The sequence below is a fragment of the Arabidopsis thaliana genome (assembly GCF_000001735.4).
Source record: "Arabidopsis thaliana chromosome 1 sequence".
NCBI lineage: Eukaryota > Viridiplantae > Streptophyta > Magnoliopsida > Brassicales > Brassicaceae > Arabidopsis > Arabidopsis thaliana.
In genome coordinates this window covers 1,589,611-1,613,769 of record NC_003070.9, presented here as the reverse complement: position 1 = coordinate 1,613,769, position 24,159 = coordinate 1,589,611, and the positions used below count along the sequence as shown (strand labels likewise).

The 24,159-nt window shown below is 35.4% G+C and overlaps 6 protein-coding genes across 10 annotated transcripts; 4 read left to right on the top strand and 2 right to left on the bottom strand.

The window, feature by feature from the left end:
• Nucleotides 1-1,929: 1,929 nt before the first annotated feature.
• CVP2 (DNAse I-like superfamily protein) lies at nucleotides 1,930-6,568 on the top strand. Of its 2 annotated transcripts, NM_100426.5 has the most exons (13): nucleotides 1,930-2,508; nucleotides 2,609-2,696; nucleotides 2,845-2,916; nucleotides 3,009-3,096; nucleotides 3,180-3,284; nucleotides 3,373-4,168; nucleotides 4,261-4,454; nucleotides 4,563-4,671; nucleotides 4,754-4,902; nucleotides 4,990-5,247; nucleotides 5,828-5,899; nucleotides 5,989-6,130; nucleotides 6,233-6,568. In NM_100426.5, exons 1-10 carry the CDS (start codon nucleotides 2,479-2,481, stop codon nucleotides 5,210-5,212), a joined length of 1,854 nt encoding a protein of 617 aa, NP_172038.4. In that variant the 5' UTR covers nucleotides 1,930-2,478; the 3' UTR covers nucleotides 5,213-5,247; nucleotides 5,828-5,899; nucleotides 5,989-6,130; nucleotides 6,233-6,568. The 2 variants fall into 2 exon arrangements, with proteins under 2 accessions (NP_172038.4, NP_001322092.1); NM_001331550.1 differs by having other exon boundaries at nucleotides 1,955-2,508; nucleotides 4,990-5,899; nucleotides 6,233-6,543.
• A 2,167-nt stretch (nucleotides 6,569-8,735) lies between these two features.
• SDE3 (P-loop containing nucleoside triphosphate hydrolases superfamily protein) lies at nucleotides 8,736-12,622 on the top strand (the record flags this gene model as incomplete). 2 transcript variants are annotated; one of them, NM_001331549.1, is made up of 6 exons in its annotated part: nucleotides 8,743-8,880; nucleotides 9,093-9,894; nucleotides 9,983-10,147; nucleotides 10,263-11,717; nucleotides 11,808-12,007; nucleotides 12,248-12,413. In NM_001331549.1, exons 2-6 carry the CDS (start codon nucleotides 9,112-9,114, stop codon nucleotides 12,411-12,413), a joined length of 2,769 nt encoding a protein of 922 aa, NP_001320371.1. In that variant the 5' UTR covers nucleotides 8,743-8,880; nucleotides 9,093-9,111. The 2 variants fall into 2 exon arrangements, with proteins under 2 accessions (NP_172037.1, NP_001320371.1); NM_100425.4 differs by having other exon boundaries at nucleotides 8,736-8,880; nucleotides 11,808-12,622.
• AT1G05450 (Bifunctional inhibitor/lipid-transfer protein/seed storage 2S albumin superfamily protein) lies at nucleotides 12,556-13,894 on the bottom strand. 2 transcript variants are annotated; one of them, NM_202034.3, is made up of 5 exons: nucleotides 13,436-13,894; nucleotides 13,237-13,263; nucleotides 13,069-13,128; nucleotides 12,908-12,961; nucleotides 12,556-12,829 (listed from the first exon to the last, which is right to left on the bottom strand). In NM_202034.3, the coding sequence occupies exons 1-5, from the start codon at nucleotides 13,764-13,766 to the stop codon at nucleotides 12,684-12,686; spliced, it is 618 nt and encodes a 205-aa protein (NP_973763.1). In that variant the 5' UTR covers nucleotides 13,767-13,894; the 3' UTR covers nucleotides 12,556-12,683. The 2 variants fall into 2 exon arrangements, with proteins under 2 accessions (NP_973763.1, NP_563740.1); NM_100424.2 differs by lacking the exon at nucleotides 13,436-13,894 and having other exon boundaries at nucleotides 12,560-12,829; nucleotides 13,237-13,316.
• Nucleotides 13,895-15,829: 1,935 nt separating this feature from the next.
• AT1G05440 (C-8 sterol isomerase) lies at nucleotides 15,830-17,763 on the top strand. Its single transcript, NM_100423.3, has 3 exons — nucleotides 15,830-16,637; nucleotides 16,718-16,867; nucleotides 17,103-17,763. Exons 1-3 carry the CDS (start codon nucleotides 15,900-15,902, stop codon nucleotides 17,394-17,396), a joined length of 1,182 nt encoding a protein of 393 aa, NP_172035.3. The 5' UTR covers nucleotides 15,830-15,899; the 3' UTR covers nucleotides 17,397-17,763.
• An 83-nt stretch (nucleotides 17,764-17,846) lies between these two features.
• AT1G05430 (uncharacterized protein) lies at nucleotides 17,847-19,717 on the top strand. The gene is made up of 6 exons (NM_100422.3): nucleotides 17,847-18,095; nucleotides 18,344-18,449; nucleotides 18,584-18,637; nucleotides 18,727-18,847; nucleotides 18,963-19,230; nucleotides 19,340-19,717. Exons 1-6 carry the CDS (start codon nucleotides 18,039-18,041, stop codon nucleotides 19,541-19,543), a joined length of 810 nt encoding a protein of 269 aa, NP_563739.1. The 5' UTR covers nucleotides 17,847-18,038; the 3' UTR covers nucleotides 19,544-19,717.
• Nucleotides 19,718-22,757: 3,040 nt separating this feature from the next.
• On the bottom strand, nucleotides 22,758-23,797 carry OFP12 (ovate family protein 12). 2 transcript variants are annotated; one of them, NM_001331548.1, is made up of 1 exon: nucleotides 22,758-23,797. In NM_001331548.1, exon 1 carries the CDS (start codon nucleotides 23,743-23,745, stop codon nucleotides 23,017-23,019), a length of 729 nt encoding a protein of 242 aa, NP_001323411.1. In that variant the 5' UTR covers nucleotides 23,746-23,797; the 3' UTR covers nucleotides 22,758-23,016. The 2 variants fall into 2 exon arrangements, with proteins under 2 accessions (NP_001323411.1, NP_172033.1); NM_100421.2 differs by having other exon boundaries at nucleotides 22,772-23,732.
• Between the last annotated feature and the right edge of the window lie 362 nt (nucleotides 23,798-24,159).

Below are 24,159 nucleotides of genomic sequence, written 5' to 3'. Positions count from 1 at the left end.
TATCCTTGACTGAAAGTGTCTTGAGAAAGTTTGTTCGGAGAAATAATGCATTGAGAAGGCTCTAATAACTATCTGATTTATCGTGTGGTTGTGGCTGAGATGATTTGCAATGTGGCTGATATGATCCGTCTTCATCATCATGAATTTCTCCCTCAACAATCAATTGATTAAATTTCTGGGTTCTCTCAAATTCTAGTGTTCTTTGATTCTGAAATTTGGGGATTTTCGATCTTAAATCGGGTCTACTCAGGTTAAATCCGGTTTCGTTTAGTCCTAATGTGGTTAACGATGTCTGGGTAACAATAAACCGATTATAAACCATGTTTATGTGTGTTTTAGGTTTGAATTTTGATTTTATGTGTTTTGAGATTTCGAACTTTCAAATTAGGGAGAAATAGGAGTAGAACTTTTCATTTGTGTTGACCAAGATCGAGGTTGGAATTCGGTGTAAGTCTAGTGTTATATGAAACTTCCGAGGGACACACAGGTCGTTCACCCTTAAATAAATCATCTAAATTTTTAGGAAATCAAGAAACTCAATATTTAAATAAAGATAAAATTTGGGAACAAATAAAAAGTTAACTGGCGAAAAAAAAAAAAATTGAAAAGGAAAGATGATATGGCAAACTATATGACATAGCTTTCTTTATCTCTTTCTCTTTTTCCTCTATACCTCTCTCTCTTTTTAACTTTTTATAGTATTATTCTTTTGCTTTATTTACTTTGTTTGATAGACCCAAATCTTGGAGAGAAAATGTAATACAAAAAAATATTATCATCATGTGGTAAGAAAAAAAAAGATCTACAAATAGATGAATGGACTTAATTTATATCAGTTCAATTTCAGAAAGAAATAGAAATGGACACCGAATAAGTTAGTTTACGAAAACTAGATGAAAGAATCAAACTAGTTTAGGCAAAAATGTTCTTGCAACAAGAAAAAAAAGAGTACAGATAGATGATAAACACAACTACCTAACTGATGAATTGGCAATACTCTCTTTTTAAGCTTAATTAACCATTTGCTTATTATGTTAACTTTGTTAAGTGTTACAATTTACATATTCGAGCGTATAGGTTTGTGGCAATTTGTATCCCAGAATTAGTATAAGCTTTTTTTGGTGCTTAATCAGTCAACATCATATACATATTTCGCATGCAAAAAAAAATCTCTCTTGCTTCTATTACTTTTGGTTCATTCTGATCCACTTGTAAATATAAATTGCACCAACGATTATGTCTCAATTAATTTGTAAAGTTTCAATTTTTATTATTTAAATTAACATGATATTTCATTCGATTAAAAATGTATTTGACATATGACACATCTTATTAGCTAAATGATTATGATACAAAAAAAAAAATTATCGACTTTTACTTTTATTATTACAAGAAGTGATGATAAGTTCTTACTAGAGTTGACAAAACCAACAGGCATGTTTCTATCAATCATAGATTGTCGCAGAATTCTATAATTATACAATATTAATCACAACTAAATTAAATATTATGTCATTCTACAATTTTTTGTCAGTAATATTAAAACTCGTTTTTTATCAATCTTATTTATTTTTCTTTTTTTTTGGCAAAACGTTTCTACGATTTATTTATGAATCGAGACGTACATACTGATTTTTGCATTTTCTTAAGAATATAGATCAACTGTGTTGAAAAAAGTGTATAGATAAAATGTTATTGGCGATGGCAAAATTCAAGAAAAAAATGATATTTGCCAAAAAAAAAAAAAAAGAGAATTAAAGATTTGAATTAGACAGACGTTGTCAACATTAAATATTCGTATTGGAAATCTAATCAAATGGGTCTGTCAAATCGTGGTATTAAATTAGATGAATAAAAAGTTTCCAAAAACAAAACATAGTACTAATTACAAACAAACAAAAAAACGAACTTAGCCAAAACTTAAAAATAAAAAGGTAGAGCAAAGAACAGGACTAAAACACTCACTAGTCTCTGCAACTTTATTTTTGTTCAAAATACGCTGCTTTTACTTTGCCCGTTTCATTGAAGCTCCTCTCTCTCCCTTTCTTTCTTTCTTTCTCTCTGTAGAATTTGTTAACTTTAACTTTCTCACTCTAAAATCTGCCCTCATTGTCTCGCCTCTGTCTACTTTCAAGAATTGATGTCTCTTCAACACTTTCTCTTATTTTAAGTCTCTCTCTCTTTGCTACATTTCCTTTTTTTCTGTCTCTGCCATTAAACCTTCTCTCAAGAACAAAAAAGAAAGAAAGCCCTCACATTGCTTTGTCCAAAGAGAGTCTTAGAATCTCAAACCTATCTCTTAGGGAGAAACCCTGATTCTATATTCTTACTTGCTTTCCTTTAAGTTTCTGTCTCGTCCAGAGGGACAAAGCCCCCCAATTCCAGTCAATTTCCTTTGTTTTTGATGGATTGAGTTTCTTTCTGTTGGAGAAAGAAAAAGAAAAGAGCTACACATACACTTGCAGAGAAGAAGCAACAATGAGAGAAGAGAAATCCAAGACTAATAAGGTTTCTTTATTCTCGAAATCTATTAACTTTATTTTTGCCCATCTTCATGGAATTTAAAAGCTGAACTCTTTTTTTTATTCTATGAATTTCTGAAATGAAGCTGGCATGGTCCAAGAAGATGGTAAGGAAATGGTTCAATATCAAAAGCAAAACAGAGGAGTTTCAAGCAGATGATCCTTCTTCTGCTGGTAATTTCTCTCTCTCTCTTTCTTTCTTTCTTTTAACTGATTTTTGTTTACTTGTTCTTGTTTTTATCCTCAAGCGTTATGTTTTGTCTCTTCTGAGATAATCTTAATTCAATTTAGTTCTGATGTTGATTTGTTAAACTGATTAAAGGAATTGAAGTAGAGCATAGAAGTAGCTTTTCAGCTGAGAAAGCACCTTCCACAATCAAGAATACCAAAACTGGTAAAAAGACTCATACATATTGTGACTTGTTTCATGTAAAACCAGATGAATCTTTCTTTTATGGTACTGATGATTTCACTGGGGTGTCACAGAGAAACTCAGTAAGAACTGGGAGCAGCAAGCTCGGCAAAGGAGAATGAATTATGAGAATCCTAGGATCATTGATGTCCAAAACTACAGGTATGTCTATATACACACACATACACATATGTTTCTTGTAAACTTTGTTTTTACTGAAATCTAGTGTTGATTACTTTGAGCAGCATCTTTGTGGCTACATGGAACGTAGCTGGACGCTCTCCTCCTTCAGACTTAAACCTTGATGAGTGGCTTCATTCATCAGCTCCTGCTGATATCTATGTACTCGGGTATGTATGTTTCAAAACACTTGACATTTTTAATGAGTTTCTTTGAGTTCTTTCATTCCCTCAATCTTTGCTATTTGGTCAAGTTCAGATTCCAAGAGATTGTTCCTCTTAATGCTGGAAATGTCCTTGGAGCTGAAGACAATGGACCTGCTCAGAAATGGCTCTCTCTTATCCGAAAAACGCTTAATAACCGACCAGGAACTAGCGGAACCAGCGGTTATCACACGCCTTCCCCTATCCCTGTGCCTATGGCAGAGCTTGATGCTGATTTCTCTGGATCTACAAGGCAAAAGAACTCTACTTTCTTCCACAGACGGTCTTTTCAGACCCCGAGTAGTACATGGAATGATCCTTCTATTCCTCAGCCAGGTCTTGACCGTCGTTTCAGCGTCTGTGACCGTGTCTTCTTCAGCCACAGGCCAAGTGATTTCGACCCGAGTTTCCGTGGTAGCAGCAGCAGTCATAGGCCTAGTGATTACTCTAGAAGGCCTAGTGATTATTCTAGAAGGCCTAGTGACTATTCCAGAAGGCCTAGTGATTATTCCAGAAGACCCAGTGATTCAAGACCGAGTGACTACTCTAGACCAAGTGATTACTACTCTAGACCGAGTGATTATTCACGGCCAAGTGACTTCTCAAGGTCTTCAGATGATGATAATGGTCTTGGGGATTCTCCAAGCACTGTCTTGTACTCACCAGGTTCTGCAGCAAACGAGAATGGATATAGGATCCCATGGAACTCTTCGCAGTATTGTTTAGTTGCTAGCAAACAAATGGTGGGTGTCTTCTTAACCATTTGGGTGAAAAGTGAGCTAAGAGAACACGTCAAGAACATGAAAGTATCTTGTGTTGGCAGGGGACTGATGGGTTATCTTGGAAATAAGGTTAGACTTTGTTCTTCATTATATAATGTTCTGTCCTATGAGTTAGAGCCACTTTGTTATTATAATGCTTTTGCCTCTATTGTTATTTGTAGGGATCAATCTCAATAAGCATGTTGCTCCATCAAACAAGCTTTTGCTTCGTTTGTACGCACTTGACTTCGGGACAAAAAGAAGGCGATGAGCTAAAGAGAAACTCTGATGTCATGGAGATACTGAAGAAAACGAGGTTTCCGCGCGTTAAGAGTTCAGAGGAAGAAAAGTCCCCTGAGAACATCCTTCAGCATGAGTAAGATTGATGAAACTTACTCCTCATACTTTGAAATTGGACTTCAAGAAACAGTTATGTTGGTTTTTTACAAGTTTTTTGATCTAATTCATCATTTATTTTTACCAGCCGGGTAATATGGCTTGGCGATCTAAACTACCGTATAGCACTGTCTTATCGATCTGCCAAAGCGCTTGTTGAGATGCAGAATTGGAGAGCTTTACTTGAAAATGACCAGGTTAGTTTGTAGATATACTTAGATCCTAATGGTGTGAAGAAATGGCGCAAGAAGTTCTTATGCGGAATATGTTTGCTTGCAGTTAAGAATTGAGCAAAAACGAGGCCATGTGTTTAAGGGATGGAATGAAGGAAAGATTTATTTCCCACCAACGTACAAGTACTCGAGGAACTCAGATAGATACTCTGGAGATGATTTGCATCCCAAGGAGAAACGTCGCACTCCTGCTTGGTAAGTTTCCTTATTTTAACAGCAAGAAAACAAGAACTTCTGCTGCTATATGAATCTTTCATCTGACATTTGGTTTTCTAAAAATAGGTGTGATAGGATATTGTGGTTTGGTGAAGGACTGCATCAGTTATCTTATGTAAGAGGAGAGTCACGGTTCTCTGATCATAGACCGGTCTACGGCATTTTCTGTGCAGAGGTTGAGTCAGCTCATAATAGGATAAAGCGAACAACGAGTTACTCCGCTTCACGGGTCCAAGCTGAAGAGCTCTTACCTTACTCCCGTGGATACACCGAGCTCAGCTTCTTCTAGAAACACACAAATTCCCATTTTTTCTGCTTTTTACGGTAACTTTTTCTTCATTTCTCTTTTCTTTTACATCTTAGGTTTAAACTTGTGATAAAATGCCAGAAACAGTTAGATTAATAGTCACCAAACCGACAGATTAGGACATAAGTAGATAAAAATGTTGAGTCACTGTGTCAGTGACTTGAGCTGGTCCAAAACCAAAGAAGTCCATAAGTATCTGTGGTCCTCGTGAGATTCAAATAGATCAAGTCTATATAGGGAGACCAGTCTACAAATTCTGCATTTATGTGCAAAGATGTAATCTCAACCAAGAAATGAGGCAACTCCTTCTCTTAGATCATTTAAGATCACCCAACTGATTTTGATTTCCCCGGAAATAAAAAGGACCCCAGTTGATCTTGCATCCGGATTAGGATAAGGAATCCAATATTGAAGCTTGATAAGATTGTCTACTGCATATTATCAAATCTTTGTCTCTTTTTGTTTGTTTGTCTTACTGCTTTAAACTCTGCAATGCATCGGCAATAAATCATAATATTTCAAACTTATTGGTTCTTAACTTTGTGCGGTCTTGAGAAATGTTTTCACTCATGGTAGAAATGGATTGGCTTTTGTCAGGTGAACAAAAGTTTTTTGGTTCTTTGAGAGTGATTGAGACATTCCATAGCCACTTTAACTCAAAGGGAACAGGTTGGTCAAAAAAAGCTTTTTCTTTAATAACATTTTCTGTTTCCGGTTCGGTTTTTAACTAATCGTACCGTTTAATTTCCGGTTTGCAGGCGTTGAATGTGTTTTGTTGTGAATTATAATTTTGGCCTCGGTTAACCAATTTTCACATACCGGCGGTTCTGAGGCATATCCGGTTCATAGCATGGTTTTTGCTAACTCTAGTGGATGTTACTTTTACAGCGACGTTATAAGGTAATAATTTCAGTTAATTATTGAATTTAATTGTTGCTTAGAAATTAATTACCAATCTTTTTCACTATTTGTGTAATGTAAAACACTTTTTTGTGTTAACAGGAATCAACTAACCCATTCAGAAACTGCCAAGTGGATAGATGGAAGTTCTTTGATTTTTTTTTTTGTTTAATTCTCATTCTTTTGATTTAACTTAGCATTAGGGAAATATCGTTTTCTTTTCGTTCTTATTTAGTACTGTGTCCCCTAGATAATCATATATTGTAATGCTTATTATATAAGGTTTTACGTAAAGAATATCTGAAAATATACAAAAAGAAATATTCAAATTTGCACTTTATTTATGAAAATTTCCAAAAAGGAAAAGTGAACTGATACCGCATTGTAATTATCGTTGGACTGAAAAAAGTTTGGGTTGCTTGACAACCTCAAAGGCAGCTAACTTCATATCTTTTGTTCTTTTTGACTATACAAATTCAATGTTTAATTTTACTTTTAATTTAAAATTTGTATTTTACTATTACTTAATCATTTTGTTAACAAAAACTACATATCAAAGATTCACTTAGGTGACATGTAGTTTTCAACAATTTTATTTTCCAACAAATTCAAAGATTCAAAGGGAATACAAAATTTCGTTAAGAACTTTTTCAAAAACCAAGATTTCGATTTGTGTATGTAGCTTTTGTATTAAAAAATAATAGTATATGAAAGAGACAGAGACTGGACCAGTAAACGTAGAAGGGAATGATTAAAAACTAAAAAAAGAGAGCCTGAAAGTGAAGAGAGTGTTTTGTGTAAATCATGCTTTGTCTTTTATCTGTTTCCTCATGCTTTGTCTTCTTCTTTCAGCTTTTTGTTGATCACATTCACAACAACGCTTTGTTAATTGTAATAAACAAACGAAGATTCTTGTAAAATTCGGAGCCATATGATTAATTACACAGACAATGATCAGTTGTGTTTTTTTCCAAGATAATTCCTTCCTATTTAAAAAAACATTTTACCACATAAAAAGAGAAGCTTTTGTTACAATAGAAGCAAAAGTGACGTGGATTATTCAAGTGTATTTAACCAGCTTGTTATAATAATCTCGTTTTAAAACATGTTCCTTTTTTTATTTTTCATATGATTTAACTTGGAAAATATGAGAATAAAATCCATCAGTTAAGAAAAAAGTAGATGGGTTTCACTACTATATATTCAATGATCAATATATCAGTCACTTATGAGTCATCCGAATAATAGTATACTTGCTTAATGTACGTTTCTCTGCTCTTTTGATGTTAAAACACATGAATTTACAAGTTTTTGGTAGTTTTAGTGGTTACATATCCCAATAGTTTTGAACTTTTGAATCTCATTTAGGATATGCAATAGGGCGTACCAAAATATAACTAAGCATTTGTGGATACAAGGTATCATAACTAGTTTAGCCAAAACAACTTTGTCATAACCAGTATAACCAAATACATGTACGACTAATAAAATCATACACAACAGAAGACTAGTGATCTATGATGTATACGAGTCAATGTAAAAGTAAAATTATGATTTTATCTTTATAAGGATATATAGTGTTTCTTTTGTATAAAAAATGTCAAAACATATTGTAATAGAAAAAAGAAAAGAAAGCTCGGATAAAGAACATAGATTTGACTGGTTGGTATAGGCTTTTGAGAGTGGGAAAGGATAGGCTAATGCTATCAGACTAACAGAAACAGCATGCCTCTTTTATTCAATTTTAACCAATTCCACACATTTTTTTGTTGAACTATACAACATTTATCTAATTTATTGTGTGTTTAGGTCTTTTAGTTTTTCTATATATATATTACAAGAAACAAAAGCCACGGGCTATGAAAAGACACTCAAGGAGGGCTAACATATTGTCACTTCAATCAGAAAGGAAATTCACAAACAAAATCTACAATTCTATTAAGATTCCTCTTGTTACCCAACTAGTTAGCAATTAGTACCAATTTCTATCTTTTTTTGTCTAGGTCTTACCACGAAATTTAATTTGCTAAATTAAAAAGTTCTTGATTCGGACATGCCGAATTAACCAAACAAGGAATACCACAATTAAATCGCCACATGGTGACTATTAGTGGTGTAACAACATCTACAAGGCCGTGAGCTTTTCAAGAAACACAATAATACTAAATACATATAGGATATAAACACATATTTGTAACATCATCATGTAAAACTTTAAATATCCATAAAATAAAAATATTTCATCATCAATGAACCTTCATTAAGACGCTGTATTTTCAATTATACCTAAACGCCAAATCCAATCATCTAAAATAAATCAGTTGATTTATAACTTCATGATTATAGATCACAATAATTATTTCTAGAATTTCGATGTGGATTAACATGTATCATGTATGATCTTATTTATTTGATTAAATATGCATCAGTCCAATTATAATTATTACGGCTCCAAAGGTCAATTCTTAGAATTACCGTTGTAATTAACAACGATTGGGCTTAACATATACCTCTTAGGCCCATAACATATACAAAACCCAAAAGGCCCAAATGTTTGATGCACGTGCTTTACTTGAGCGAATTAATTCCCAATTTCAGCAATTTTAATTTTTCTACGACTCTTCAGTCTTCACTCACTCTTTTCATGTTTCTTCTCCTTTGAAGCCTGCCTGCGTTAGTCTGGCTTCATTGCTTCTCCATTTCTTGGTGTGATCGAATCAAAGAGTGTAACCCATTTTGCTACTGATTCAGTACGTATGATCAATTCTCTCAATTTCAGTTAATCTCATGCTCAATTTCGTTTTCTGTGTTAGGGTTTTGGGTTTTTGTTATGCTCTGAGTCTAGTTCTCGCTACTCGAATTCCAATACAATCCTCTTAGCGTCATGTTGTGATCATTACATGCGTGTGGTTCAAAATGTGTAATTTGTTTATAATCGATATGTGTTGTGTTTATGTTACAGATTGTCATCATCATCAGCAATGAGTGTGAGTGGATACAAATCGGATGACGAATATTCTGTAATCGCAGACAAGGGAGAGATTGGATTTATAGACTATCAGAATGATGGATCTTCTGGTTGCTACAATCCATTTGATGAAGGTCCAGTTGTTGTTTCTGTTCCTTTCCCATTTAAGAAAGAGAAGCCTCAATCTGTAACTGTTGGAGAGACTTCTTTTGATTCCTTCACTGTCAAGAACACTATGGATGAGCCTGTTGATCTCTGGACTAAGATTTACGCATCTAACCCTGAGGATTCTTTTACTCTCTCGATATTGAAACCGCCTTCGAAAGATTCAGACTTGAAAGAGAGACAGTGTTTTTATGAAACTTTTACTCTGGAAGATAGGATGCTTGAGCCTGGTGACACTTTGACCATTTGGGTGTCTTGTAAGCCTAAGGACATTGGTTTACATACCACTGTTGTTACTGTTGACTGGGGAAGTGATAGGGTTGAGCGGGTTGTTTTCCTTTTGGCTGAGGATAAGATTTCGAGTTCTCTGACTTCTAACAGGCCTTACTCTAGAAGTAGAAGGGCTCCGAAGAAAGATTTTGCTGTGGATGATTATGTGAAGGGATCACGCCCTTCAAAGGTGGTTGAACGTAGTTTTAGAAATAGGCTTCCTCTGTATGAAATTCCAAAGGAGATTAGAGAGATGATCGAGAATAAGGAATTCCCTGATGATTTGAACGAAGGTCTTACAGCAAGGAACTATGCTAACTACTATAAAACTTTACTGATTATGGAAGAATTACAACTCGAGGTATCCTCATTGTTTCAGATTTTTGTTAATAACTCAATAAACCTCTTGTACCATGAATCATGTTTCTTGTAATTTTTTGGTTGTTTAGGAAGACATGCGAGCTTATGATATGGAGAATGTTTCAATGAAGAGAAGGGGTATCTATTTGTCCCTCGAAGTTCCTGGCCTTGCTGAGAGAAGACCTTCCCTTGTCCATGGAGACTTCATCTTTGTTAGACATGCATATGATGATGGAACTGACCACGCTTATCAGGTTTTGTTCTCGCTTTACTTTCTCATACTTTCAGATCACTTTCTGCTTCACAACTGCAAATATGTTTAATCATTTATCTTTTAGAGGATACAAAATTGAAATCAATTTCTCACAGGGCTTTGTACACCGCGTAGAGGCGGATGAAGTACATATGAAGTTTGCCTCTGAGTTCCACCAACGCCACACAGCTGGGAGTGTCTATAATGTGAGGTTCACATACAATCGAATCAACACTAGAAGGTTGTATCAGGCTGTTGATGCGGCAGAAATGTTGGATCCAAACTTCCTTTTCCCATCCTTGCACTCTGGGAAAAGGATGATAAAGACAAAACCCTTTGTGCCCATTTCACCAGCTCTTAATGCAGAGCAGATTTGTTCCATTGAAATGGTTCTTGGCTGCAAAGGAGCACCACCATATGTAATCCATGGACCTCCTGGTACTGGGAAAACCATGACATTGGTGGAGGCTATAGTTCAACTTTATACAACACAGAGAAATGCTCGGGTTCTTGTCTGTGCTCCCTCCAATAGTGCAGCTGATCACATTTTAGAGAAACTCCTTTGTTTAGAGGGAGTTCGCATCAAGGACAATGAGATTTTCAGGCTGAATGCAGCTACTCGTTCATATGAAGAAATTAAGCCTGAGATTATCCGCTTTTGCTTCTTTGATGAGTTAATTTTCAAGTGCCCCCCTCTCAAAGCTTTGACTCGTTACAAACTCGTTGTGTCAACATATATGAGTGCATCGCTTCTTAACGCGGAAGGTGTAAACCGTGGTCACTTCACTCATATTCTCTTAGATGAGGCTGGTCAAGCTTCAGAGCCTGAAAACATGATTGCTGTATCAAATCTCTGCTTGACAGAAACTGTGGTTGTGCTTGCTGGAGATCCAAGGCAATTGGGTCCGGTTATATACTCAAGAGATGCTGAGTCACTCGGCTTGGGGAAGTCATACTTGGAAAGATTGTTTGAGTGTGATTATTACTGCGAAGGGGATGAGAATTATGTAACAAAGCTAGTCAAGAACTACAGATGCCACCCAGAGATTCTTGATCTCCCGTCAAAGCTCTTCTATGATGGAGAACTGGTAGCTTCCAAAGAAGACACAGACTCTGTTCTTGCCTCGTTAAACTTCCTTCCAAACAAAGAATTTCCGATGGTTTTCTATGGGATCCAAGGATGCGATGAGAGGGAAGGTAACAATCCGTCCTGGTTCAACCGTATAGAGATCAGCAAAGTTATAGAGACAATCAAGAGATTAACAGCGAATGACTGTGTGCAAGAAGAGGATATCGGAGTTATAACTCCTTACAGGCAGCAAGTAATGAAGATCAAGGAGGTTCTTGACAGGTTAGATATGACTGAAGTCAAAGTTGGTAGTGTAGAGCAATTCCAAGGTCAAGAGAAACAGGTCATCATCATTTCAACTGTAAGATCTACTATCAAACACAACGAGTTCGATAGAGCCTATTGTCTGGGCTTCCTGAGCAATCCAAGGAGGTTTAATGTCGCCATAACCCGTGCAATCTCTCTGCTAGTGATCATCGGAAACCCACATATCATATGCAAGGTACCACTTACTTAGTTGTTCTGGATAAAGACATAATGCGTTGACATCATTCCCAATCTCTCAACTAATAAAACGTATTATATGAAACAGGACATGAACTGGAACAAGCTTTTGTGGCGATGTGTGGATAACAATGCTTACCAAGGATGCGGTTTACCAGAGCAGGAGGAGTTTGTGGAGGAACCATTCAAGCAAGAAGGAAGCAGCAATGGGCCTCAATACCCTCCAGAAGCTGAGTGGAACAACAGTGGAGAGCTCAACAATGGTGGTGCGAATGAGAATGGTGAATGGTCTGATGGGTGGAACAACAATGGCGGCACAAAGGAAAAAAATGAATGGTCTGATGGATGGAACAGCAATGGTGGTGGGACAAAGAAGAAAGATGAATGGTCTGATGGGTGGGACAACAATGGCGGCACAAACGGGATCAATCAAGAAGGAAGCAGCAACGCTCCCCAAGACCCTCAAGAAGCCGAGTGGAACGATAGTGGCGAGGTCAAGAATGGTGGCACAAAGGAGAAAGATGTCAGGTCTGATGGGTGGAACAACAATGGCGGAAAAAATGAAAAAGAAGAATGTTGTGATGGTTGGAAAGACGGCGGCAGTGGTGAAGAGATCAAGAATGGTGGTAAGTTTGAAACCAGAGGTGATTTTGTAGCCAAGGAAGAAGATGAGTGGTCTGATGGGTGGAAGTAAATTAAAAAAAAAGTAGAGTAATAAGGGTTAATTGTAGGTGGATGGACAAAAGGCTATTTTGGATTTGTTCATATTTTCTTTCTATCTCTCAACCTTTGGTTTTTGCAGAGTCTCGTTTTTAAATGCATGATTTGGTGTGTATAAAATTAAGGAAACTGTTTTATTAATAGGGCTATCAAATACAACAAAACTCTAAAACATTATTTTAACAAGAATCAGGTAAAATATGAACGTAAAGAACGTCTTTTATAGTATGGTATTGCTCTTTAATTAGATGAATTTGATAATCGTAAAGGCGAAAGCAAATAGAAGATACGAAAGCTTGAGAGAGTGCGAAGAGGAAGGCGACGACGAGGGTGGAGGTGGAGCAAACCCCATTGGATCTCCTCCGTTGCCCGATCCGCTGAGATCCTTGTCTACTTGTCAATAAACTCGAAAATATTAGTAACAAATTATGTTACTAAAATACATTCTTAGGAATTTATATGGTTTACCATTAGGAGTTTGCGAAGTTGTCGGAGAAGTGGGCGGACGGAAAGAAGCAGACCCTGCGAGTTATGTGACGTCAACAAACCCGAAAATCTTTTAGAAACAAATTCTGAACAAAATGTTTTGGAGTTAGAACTAGAAGTTGCAGTAAAAAGTTCGCGAGTACCTTCAGGATCAGAAGTTTGCGAATCTGTAGGAGAAGTGGTCGGACCGAAAGACGCAGGACCTGTGAGTTATGAACTATACATTAGCTTTTGTTGGTAACAATAAAAAGTAACAAGCTTAAGTATAATTGTAAAGAGTCTATCAATAAAATTATCAAAAACATAAGTACCTGGAGTAGGGAGAGGTGCTGCAGAAGCTGCAAAGTTTCACAAATATTTTAATGAGATACGAAATAAAGAAAATTCAATTGAAAAACTAGAAAAAAATGTCCATTAATGTCGATATATAGATATCTAACGAAAAAAACAAAGTAGGACTCAAATTATATTTTAAAAAACAGAATAATAATATAGAAGTTAGATAGATACCTTTGCATTGAACGGGGACACCAGGAATGCCACATGCACGAGGGAGAGAGATGGCTAAAGTTCGGTTTATAGGAATACTGATTGGAACACCTGCGGTTACTATCAGACACAAACAGTCCATACCGGTTCCGGTTAACGATTTAAGAGCCCCACAACAATCTGAGGTCGGAAAACTACCACCTCCCGTTAGAAAACTCGTGCAACCTGTAACGCTAGAGAGCATAGATGGTGAACATGGTGTATTGATTTGAGCAAGAATCGATGTTGGAGAATTTGATGATAGTAGAGAGAAGATTAAGGCTGCTGAGATTAAGAAACTATTGGAGTTCATTTTTGTGTTTAGACTAGGGGTTGAGAGAATTTGATAAATTGATCAAATATTGTCTTGGTTTGGGTTCTGTGTAAATGAAATAGTTATGGTGATATGTCTTGTTGTATATATGTGTGCATGATATATAGTGGAAAAGGATATTAAGGTAATTTCTCGAATTTGGCTTTGACTTTGACTTTTGGTACTCAACTACCTTAACTAACTTTTACCAAAGAAAGCTAGTTTTTGAATTTGATTCTTTTTTTGGATATAATTTAAATGAGTTTGGTTAAGCAAAAACACTCAAAACATAAAATTATGGAACAAGATGTAGTTATGAAATTAATAGGATTTATAATTGACAGGAAAAATGGTGTCATATATATGTAGCAAAAGAAAGAAATAATAATCGTGAAAAGTAGTATCTATTTTATGTAGTATCTATTTTTGTATCAGATAAACTGTGGCGTGACGAAAATAAACGATTAAACCATAACGTGATTAAAGTTAACGGGATAACGTGTCACCAGAATTTAGTTTCGTAATCCTTGGACAAAGAAAGTAATATCTGAAGAACTTTAGCAAGTAGCAATACTAATTCGTTGAACTATAATCAAGATGCCACGTTCAAGCATTTATGTTGGTAGGTGTTTCCAACAAAACTTTAGTTAATTTTTCAAGTTGATATACAACAATTCATAAAGTTAGGCTACTTACTTAGCTTAGGAGTTAGGATGAGAATGAGACCTCAAAAAAAGAAAACTTAGTATGAAGCGAGAAGAAAAATCATTTGGGATTTGTTTTATTAGGCAAACAAAGTTTTATGTCAATTCAAAGTATCCCAAAATTTAATAAAATTAAATCGAGTTAGGATATACTAATCTTATACCTTGAGACTTCATTTTCCAATATAAATTCCGAAAAAACCGTGCCAATTACATTGATTTGAGAGATTACCTTAACTAGAAAACAATTCACATGAAACTATTATCATTTGGAGTTGGAGTTTGTTGATATTCACTGGGTTGGCTTTTAACCAATGATTATTTCTTGTTATGGTATTACCTATCAAGTAGTAGCTAGATCCATGGATATAAATTGATAATATTAGTCAATAGTCATTGTCACAAATATAGAAGGAACTCGTGATGTGTTTATGGACAAGCTAAGTCGCAAGGAATCATTAATAACGCGTGACGTTTCCTTAAAACAATGTCGTTAGAGAAAACAATTCTATAGATGTGGATTTTGCATAAACATTAAATGTGCTGACTGGAGTTGTGAATTGTGAATGTATGTATGTACGTTGTTTTTTTTTTTTTTTTTTTTTTGTCAAAGGTGTGTATGTATGTTAACATGTAAAATTGGGTTTAAATAAAAGATTTGAAGATTTCAGCGTCACATAGCTTTCCAAGAAATAACAAAAGAAGTAGTATCTGTACTTGATTTTTTGTAATCACATCATAAAAATGGAGAGTCACATCATAAAAAAACAACCGCTCCATCGGTTCTTAGAAACATCGTCGTTCAGTCTACGGTCTTCCACATCTGGAAGCAGCGAAACAATGTCCTGCATAACGCTACTTCACTCTCTCCGCCTTCTATTTTCAAGTGCATCGACCGCGAAATAAAAAACGTTATCATCTCAAGAAGAAACAGACGCCCTTTTCGCAAGTTAATGGCGTTGTGACTGTGATGAAACTTCCAAGTTTTTTCCCAGTTTTCGATTGACTCTTTGTTTTTTATTTCTTTTTGCCAAAGAGTTCAAATGGTTTAGGTTATCAAAATTTGTAAAACCTGTTTTTTCATTTATATGATATTTACAATTTAGAAAAAAAAAAAAAAAAACTTTGTTATGAGATTATATAGTATGCATGTTGACGACATATATAGCAAGTAAGAAAATTTGGCAACAAAACTCGTTATTGGGCTTAATTCTAATAAAGTAAAATTTAAACCTAATTCGAAACACAAAGGAAATTATAACTGGACCCAAACTAGAATCCGGCCCATTAAAAGGAAAGAGAAAGACACGTGTTAAGTAAGGGTATGTTAGTCATTTACATAACACAAAAACTGCCGAGATCAGAGGACCGTTGGGACTTGACATTTAAATTTCAAAACGATAAAAATACAAAATGAAATTAGAGATTGATGAAATCTAGGGCCAACGAAAATCAGATGATAAACAGAGAAACCATGAAAGGAAAGATTTTAGTTTCACCGTCGGAGAAATCAATGACATCGAGCACAACAACAACAACGACGACTACTACAACTGTATCTACGGAAGATTGGGAGAGAAGAGACAGTAATTGTTACTTCCCAGACTGTCGTAAAGATGCGAATTGTAGCTGCGAGATTTGTCTTGATAGTCTCAACGCTACGCTTGATCTCATGCCTCTCAGTGTTCAAAAAAGCTCTCTCACTAAGCTTTCTTCTGCATCCAATTTCAAATCCACCGTTGAATCTACTCCGACTTCGTTTGATCCAACGGTGGTCACCACCCCTGCTTCTGTTTCTCGCCCAATCTTGAAGTTGATGATCTCTTCCCCGAAGAAGAAACTGACCAAGAAATCAAAAGTTTTCGAGAATGAAGAACAGAGGAAAACGACGAAGAAAGAGAGAAGACTACTGATTGTTGTTTTTCTGAAAGTGATTTTGGTGATTGGGTTGGTTCTGGGTTTGGAATTAGGGTTTAGTTGGGTGCTTGAAGAGGTTTTTAAACCTGAATTTACAGAGGAGATTGTGAGGAACGCTTATGAGAGAACTCAGGCTGATCTTGATTTGGGGGTGAAGCTGAGACTCTTGGAAGATGAATTTAAGGGTTTTGTTACGAGTAGAAAGTTTTCGAGATGCACAGGTTCTGATTCTAAATGGAAAATCAATCAGGTAGTTATTAACTTATTATTAGCTTAAATTTTCACAAAGTTTCTATTTTTCTTTGACTGATTCGAAGATTACGTTTCTAGGATGGACCAATGTTGAACTCAAAGTGTGTTCTGTACAAATCTGCCATTGAAGAGGTGAGTATATGGGGATGGCCTTTGCAGACATCTGGATTGTTCCATACCGGCTTCTCCTCGAGTTCGATCACCGTGTTATCAGGCCGAGTAACTGAGGTAACCAATCTAAATTTATTCTTCCACTGCCTTACAGTTTTAATATAGTGGATTCAAAAGTCAAAGATCTGCTTGTTTAGTATCTGTTTGTGTAAATCTATAGCTTGACATAGGAATTGTATGGCAAAAGATTGGCTTATCCAGAGAACTTTGAGTATGAGTACATTTCATAGTTCTTGCTTTGTTGACAAAGTTGTGTTTATATGATTCTTATGTTTGGTTATTCTCATTGAAGTGGACAGAGGGGAAATTCGGTTACTCAATACACGAGACCAACACTTCCTGGGGGAAAACCAAATGGAGCACATCGGTTCTGCAGCTAGATCCAAACACATGGGTTCTTGAGTACAGCCAAAGCTCGGTGATGGATGATAGTTCAAGTTTGTTGTCACTAACAATCGATATCATGGAACACTTGGTGTTCCGAGTAGCAAAGAATGTGAATCGGGAGCGTTATTGGATGTTTTCATCCTCACGACGATTGTATAGAGAAGCAGAGTCAAAGGCTAGCGCAATGACACCAACTTAGAAACTTATGAGAAAAAAAAAATATTCCCCTATGTGGTTCCTTCGTATTAAGAGCATTGACATCTTGTCTTGTTTTAGGTATAGTTATGAACAAGTACTTGTTATTGTTACTGTCTAGTTGTAGTAGTACTCAATGACTCAATGTAGTAAGAACACACACACTTGGTTCTTCGATTCGTTGTCTAGTTGTACAAGGGTAGGCACTCTCGGATGTACTAGTTGTAAGTTCCTGTTTCATTGTCATTTGCTTGGTTCACTGTGAGAAGCCCAAACGCTTTCGTTTTGGTAAACCAACGGCCTTTTGTAACCCAAAAAAGATAGGTGTAACTCAGTTCGGTTTGATTTAATAAAATTTCGAGTTGGTTTTCATTTTGGCTTGATTTGGTTACATTAACACCGGTTATGATTAGTATCGTCGTATCGATTTCAATTTTAGTTCGGTTTATATTTTTCCACATTGGTTTTTCGCCCTCTCCGGTTATAATGTCGAATTAAGTCAGATTCGAACCGGTTCTTCCCCATGATCGATTCGATTCGATGGAGTGAGGAGAGAGAAGGACTATAAGTTTCCATGAGAAAGAAGAAGTAATCACACACTTGTTCTTCGATTCGTTTCTGGGAACTGAGAATATTTAAGAACACGATGGCTATGGCCGCTTTAAATCAGCTTTTTGTTGTCCTAGCCTCAAAACCCGAGCAGGTAGATACTCTTTTATCTTTTCAATTAAACCCTAGACAATTCCAGAAAAATCAACTCTTTTTCTACAATCAAGTTTTACCCAATCTATGTATGATACAGGTTTCAAACTTCAGCAAGATTGTTTCTTTGTTCAATTAGTTTTCCTCTGAATTGATATTGTTCGAATAAGTTGAGAATGTGTGTAATTGTTGTATGAATTAAGGTGTGCAAATTTGGGCAAAATGTTAAATTTGTTTGCTCTGTTATAGGAGAAGATCACGCCTGAAGAGTCTAGAGCTATTGTCTCTTGCCATTTCAAAGCTTTGTGGACAGCTGGTTTTGCGTCTGGTGTAGGGGGAGGTTTAACTTGGCAAGGTTCGTCGTAATTCCTCCATTGACTCTTCTTCTTGGTTCAGAAAATTTAGTCTTTTTTTCTTTTGTGTAACCCAAATTTGTAATGGAGATAGATAGATAGCTTTTGATTCCTTTTCTGTGGTGTATTCTTCTAGTGACAAAGAAGTTGAAAAAGCCGAAAGGACTTGAGAGGGTTGCTCTTGCAGCTGGTAACTATTTGCATATCTTTGTATATGATCATTCGTTTCGACTTTCTGAAAAATGTTGTGTCTTTTTTTTTTCTTTCACCTCGACGCAGGAGTTGCTGCTTCGACTTTTGTTGTTGCTTGGAATTGGTCAAGTTCCAAATATGCAGTTTCATCCCTTGATCATATCCTTAGTCAAGATGCTACACGAATGCAGAAAGAGCTTGTGAATGTGTAAGCATCTGTGAGAGAGCTCACTCTTTTTGAGACTTGCTGTGTTATTTGATTTGTCACCTTCGCTTGATTTTTCTTAATTCTTTATTTGGCTGGACATTTTTCCAACCTACAGCTTAGTCAGGTCCAACAGAGGTGAAGCTTGGAGATGGCAACTTATGTCCAAGCATTTCTACCCTGAATCTGTTTACGGTGATGAAGGAGACAAACCTCAAATGCGTTGGCGTAGACGAACCACTTTCACTGAAATTGCCTCTTCTTATGATGATGTCAATGCAACCAAATCTCAGAGAAACCCCAATGGCTTACCAAACCCTTCTCATCGAAGAATTTCCGGTGGATCTGATGCTTCAAAGACTAAACAGACGCTCCAAAATAGCTCTGTGAGTACTATCTACTCTTAGTTGTTAATTCTAAGGCCTATGCAAATGCTTAGGCATCAGTTTGGACGAGAACCGGTTCCCAATATCTGATTTCAAGTCTTGTATTCAGGGAAACTCGGATGGCGAAATGGCGGAAGAAGATGTTCTTGACATTGTATTTGGTTGTTCAGAAGCAACAGAGAGCATTCCTGCGCCAGTTATTTCAAAACTTGCTAGCAAAACGCAAACTCGCAAACAGAAAAGAGCTCAACGGAGACAGAGGCTTAAAAACCGTGAAGCTTCCACAAATACTCCTCAGTATGAACTTGCATAGAGAAAACAAAACAATTATGCTTCTTCTGCTTTATGTTTATCACACATGTATTTGTCTCTTTATCGATTGCTTAAGTTCTTATTCCAATTTATCATTTTGAATCTCATTTTATGAAGGATGATTATGTAAGAATATTGTTATTGAAGATGATAAGATCTTTTCATTTTACCTTCGTACCCAGGAAAAAAAATAGTGGGGGACTGTATTACCTCGTGGTGTCGAACTCCTCTTGAGAACTTTTTAGCAAACTCCAAAACATTACGCCACTAAACTTTTTATCTCTACCATTAAGTTTAATTTATTTGTTAATTGGGGCACTTGCCACCACTCATAACGTGGGTCCGCCACTTAGCCAACAAATGTCATAACAAATGTACAATTGACAGAAAATTTAAAAAAAAAAAAAAAAAAAGGAAGAGAAGTACAAAAAGACCAAATAAGAGAGTTTTTAGTTTGGATAAATTAGGATTGAAACCGCAGTATCAATTACGAGAAATAAATACCAAAATTATTGTTAAATTTGAATATGAATCGCTATATAATTAATAAATCCATAAATTTCTTTCAATTGTTTATGTAAATTTGAGATTGAAGAACAATTATCGAGGAATAAGAGTACTTGGGAATGATTAATGACGAATCATAACACTTTTTGTACTACTTTTTAAACTACAAAAAAAAAAAAACCTTTTAGATAATTTAAAACATAAATCTTTTATTTTGCTTATTAAAATATTTTATTTTGCTTATTAAAAACATAAAACTAACAGATTTCATAAATTTCTCTTTATTTTTCAGTTAAAAATATATTATAGGTATCTTTTGACCATTAAATTTATTTTCAAGCTATTAAAAATAATAATTGATAAGTGTATTAGAGAACTTACTCTTGGACATCTAAATGGTACGAGGTAAGTATCAGTAATGAGAACCACATACAAATGTCTTTATCTTTATTATTCGCCAAATATACAAGTTGTGCATTAACCTCGTAAGGAGCAACGATAAACTCGACATTCAGATAGTTATTTTTAAGAATTTTTAAGGAGAACCCATGTACGATCTTCAATAGTTTACTTTGTGTTTACTTCTTTAATCGGTAAACGTTGTTCATCGAAAACAAGAATAAAAAGTTTACATTATACGTACAAAATATCCATTGTTAAAATCTTAATCTTTTGTTTAAAAAATTATATTCTCTATTTATAGGTTACTTACATTTTTTAATCAACACAAAGTTAATATTGTGAGTAGTTAAATGGAGTTGTTAAGATCATATATTGAGATGGTTTTAAATAAGTTTTGATACTTTTAAATATTAGCAATTCGATAATAAAACTTTATCATTTATCCCACATATTTGCAACTACATAACAACATGTATTTGCAACTTAATCCATATATTTATAATTTAACCAAACTTAAAAACAAATTAAATAATTACCCAACAAATCAACAATGAATTATGAAAAAAATAATAAAATCGACAACAATAATAAATCTAGTTATATTATTATTTTGGGTATAAAATAACCAAATTTTCAGTATAACTGGTATTTAAAAATTAAAAAGGTAGGATTATGCCCCCCAAAAAAAACAAAAAAACAAAAAAAGTAGGATTGGTGCACAGAGAAGGCCGATTCATAGAAACTGCAAAGGCCTTTAAATCTAAGCGCATTAAAGCGAAGCCCATTCTCAGCCCCACCTAATAATATAAATTTCTTTGCGGGCGGGAAACATCGGCGTATGTATTCAATAAGTGATTTAGAAACCCCTAGTCGATTATCGAGATCATCCAACCAACTCTGCTTATTATTTCTCTTACGTAAATTTCTCGTTCTTTATCTCTCACTGTTTCCTTAAAATTCATCTAACTCTTTGCGTAGAACCCAAAAGTTATATATTTGGCCACAATTATCTATGATACTGAAAGAGTTGTATTTGCGATCGAAACGATTTGGCGACCGTGTTCCTCTATCTCTCTCTATCTCTGTGTGTCAGTTTATTTTTCAAGCAGCTTCAACGCTTTATTACCCCCAATGATATTGTAGCCGTGGACAAAGACGATGAGGCGGTTTAATCCCCAATGTTGAAGCTCTCCTTGATTCTTATCCGGAGAATGCTGCTGCCATGGTGAGTGAAGAAGCAATCAAAGGCCTGTTTTAATATCTATCTGAAAACCTTGAGATTTCTAATCTCTAGTGTAGTAAATGATTAACTGTCTCAGTCCCTATTTCATACACTATTTATTGTTGTTGGTCGTGTCCTGCGAATATGAATCAGGGATGTGAGCAAAATGTTATATATAATATTAATGATGAAAATAGCTTTGTTATAATATTGGTTGAGGCTTCGGCCAACATCCGTCTCTTAGGATTCTCCTATTTTGTTTTTGTCTCACCTTGTGTTATGTGAAATATCTCATGGAAAGAATCACCTACAACAATAGATCTCAACATTAGCTAAATTTGAATACCTATTGTTAATATATTTAGTCTATCATGCACCATTCCCTAACTTGGCAATATTTTAATGCGCTTCTTGCGTTTTAGATAACTAATACGCTATATGAATCTTGGCCAAATAGCATAAACCCCAACGTATAAAAGAAATCATGGCATTGGCTAAAATATCTGAATAAAACTATATAAATCGATGTAAATTTTATCATATACAGTTTTTCGATTAAATAATTTGTTTTGATATGGATGTAAAGTGAGAACATCAAGAAAAGCAGAAGAAAGTCAATCTTCGATATACATGTCAAACATAATTTGAGACGTTACGAAAGAAGAAGAAATAGTACCAATTGTCAGTCGACGTAGCTTTTTCATTGTTTGTCATGGCACTAATCCGAGCGTTTTCTTGGTAGTTTCTCCAAAAGACAAACTTTTAACAATCATACATCATACCAATTAGACAATTATTATTTTGTTGGTAATTAATCAGCAAAATTGTAATGTTGTTAGTTATCACAATTCAGCTTTTACCCATTACAAATTTTCTTCAACTCATAAGTTTCGTTCGTGTATTTAATGATTTAAACCAAAATAAATTTTCACTTTTAAGTTTATAATGAAGCCATGGGTTTCCGTCTCTTAATATATACTTCTAGAGATGCATTTCGGAAAGTATAAATTAAGTCTATTTTTTATCATCAATATGTTAAATTGAACTATAACTTCCCAATCAATGATTTAAGTTTCACCATATATACTCCAGAACATTTAATTTATTTAATTTAAAAGGGTAAAAAGACAAAAATAGAAACAAATTAAAAGAAGAATCTAACTGCATGCGATCGAGACAAAAACCCACGCCTCTCTCGACTTTCTCAATCGTATCATTACAAAATAATTACATTAACTTTAGTTCTGATTATTTGTCCTAAGTAACGCATTACAAAAATAAATAACATGTGTTACTTTTTACATAACATGAAGAGAGAATAAATATATATATGCCACGTCAGCTCAGCTGATCCGGTGACCGTCCGATAGGAGAGAGACGAGAATGTCGGCGAAAGCTCTGATAATGAACTTGTGTGTATCGGCGGCATTTAAAGAGAGGTAACTGAGTAACAGCTCATGCAAGAACTCGTAACGGCGAAGATCTCCGGCGTTTGTAACGGCGTCGATCATCTCCTGCATTGATCGTCGGAAGTCGTTGTACGGATCAGGAGATTGCACGTAGTGTTTCACGGCGGTTCCTCCGGTAAGAAGCCTAGTGGCAGTATCGTAATTATCCCGGCAGCGGAGATCTGGCGAGTCAGTGATTGAGTTTGAGCAGCCAGGAGAAGAGAAGAAGAAGCGGCGGGAGGCTAAAACGGCGGTTAAGTCAGGAGGGGGAGAGTCGTCGTCAGGGGCAAAACCGTAATTATCGGAATCATCATAAGAGGCAGAGGAGGAAGAAGAGTTAGCTGCGGTGGAGGTGGAGGCGGTGAAGGTGGAAGAGGGTTCAACGTCGTGGATAAGAGGCTTGGATAGGCGGCGGTGGGCGGCGGAGGAGTCGTCATATAGGAGGTTAAAGTTGTTGATGAGAAGAATGGATGGACGGTTGGGATCGTCGGAGGTGGCACCGGACGGAGATGAAGAGGGCTTGGTGAGATTTGATGGGAAGCAAAGATGGAAGTTTTTCCACATGACTCTTGGCATTGTTTTTGTTTTTGTGAGAAAGAGAGTGAGAGAATATGTATTGAGCATGTGGATTTAGCTAGGTTGTCTTAATTTGTTTTGATACTATTATTGTATCATGCTTGTATTTATATGTACAAATATTTATATTATATACGTACCACCATGTATTTGTATAATGTATTATATTTACACAATGCATCGTGCTTTGCTGTGAATCTTAAGACCAAAATAATTTTAATTCTTATTTTTACTTATTTTGTTTGTATAATATACAGATCTACAAAAGTATCTTATTATTAACGGTCATCTTAGTTTTTTGTCTGTTCGTTTGAAGGTTTTAAGTTATACCAACTTTCAGTAATTCATACACTTTTTTTTTTATAGATTTGTTTTCTTGAAAATGGTTATATATCACTTAAAACTAAATTTTTAACATATTTGATATAAAATTCATATTTATTGTTGACAATGAAAATTTCT

What these genes read in the sequence shown, in the direction of transcription:
- CVP2 (NM_100426.5), top strand. Translation starts at nt 2,479, where the DNA reads ATGAGAGAAGAGAAATCCAAGACTAATAAG. An exon ending in TGGGTTATCTTGGAAATAAG is followed by an intron (nt 4,169 to 4,260) that starts GTTAGACTTTGT and finishes TGTTATTTGTAG; the next exon opens with GGATCAATCTCAATAAGCAT. An exon ending in GAGAACATCCTTCAGCATGA is followed by an intron (nt 4,455 to 4,562) that starts GTAAGATTGATG and finishes TATTTTTACCAG; the next exon opens with CCGGGTAATATGGCTTGGCG.
- AT1G05450 (NM_202034.3), bottom strand. Translation starts at nt 13,766, where the DNA reads ATGAACTCCAATAGTTTCTTAATCTCAGCAGCCTTAATCTTCTCTCTA. An exon ending in AGCACCTCTCCCTACTCCAG is followed by an intron (nt 13,129 to 13,236) that starts GTACTTATGTTT and finishes CATAACTCACAG; the next exon opens with GTCCTGCGTCTTTCGGTCCG. An exon ending in AACTTCGCAAACTCCTAATG is followed by an intron (nt 12,830 to 12,907) that starts GTAAACCATATA and finishes ATTGACAAGTAG; the next exon opens with ACAAGGATCTCAGCGGATCG.
- AT1G05440 (NM_100423.3), top strand. Translation starts at nt 15,900, where the DNA reads ATGAAATCTAGGGCCAACGAAAATCAGATGATAAACAGAGAAACCATG. An exon ending in CTAAATGGAAAATCAATCAG is followed by an intron (nt 16,638 to 16,717) that starts GTAGTTATTAAC and finishes TTACGTTTCTAG; the next exon opens with GATGGACCAATGTTGAACTC. An exon ending in TATCAGGCCGAGTAACTGAG is followed by an intron (nt 16,868 to 17,102) that starts GTAACCAATCTA and finishes TTCTCATTGAAG; the next exon opens with TGGACAGAGGGGAAATTCGG.
- AT1G05430 (NM_100422.3), top strand. Translation starts at nt 18,039, where the DNA reads ATGGCTATGGCCGCTTTAAATCAGCTTTTTGTTGTCCTAGCCTCAAAA. An exon ending in TAGCCTCAAAACCCGAGCAG is followed by an intron (nt 18,096 to 18,343) that starts GTAGATACTCTT and finishes GCTCTGTTATAG; the next exon opens with GAGAAGATCACGCCTGAAGA. An exon ending in CAGAAAGAGCTTGTGAATGT is followed by an intron (nt 18,848 to 18,962) that starts GTAAGCATCTGT and finishes TCCAACCTACAG; the next exon opens with CTTAGTCAGGTCCAACAGAG.
- OFP12 (NM_001331548.1), bottom strand. Translation starts at nt 23,745, where the DNA reads ATGCTCAATACATATTCTCTCACTCTCTTTCTCACAAAAACAAAAACA.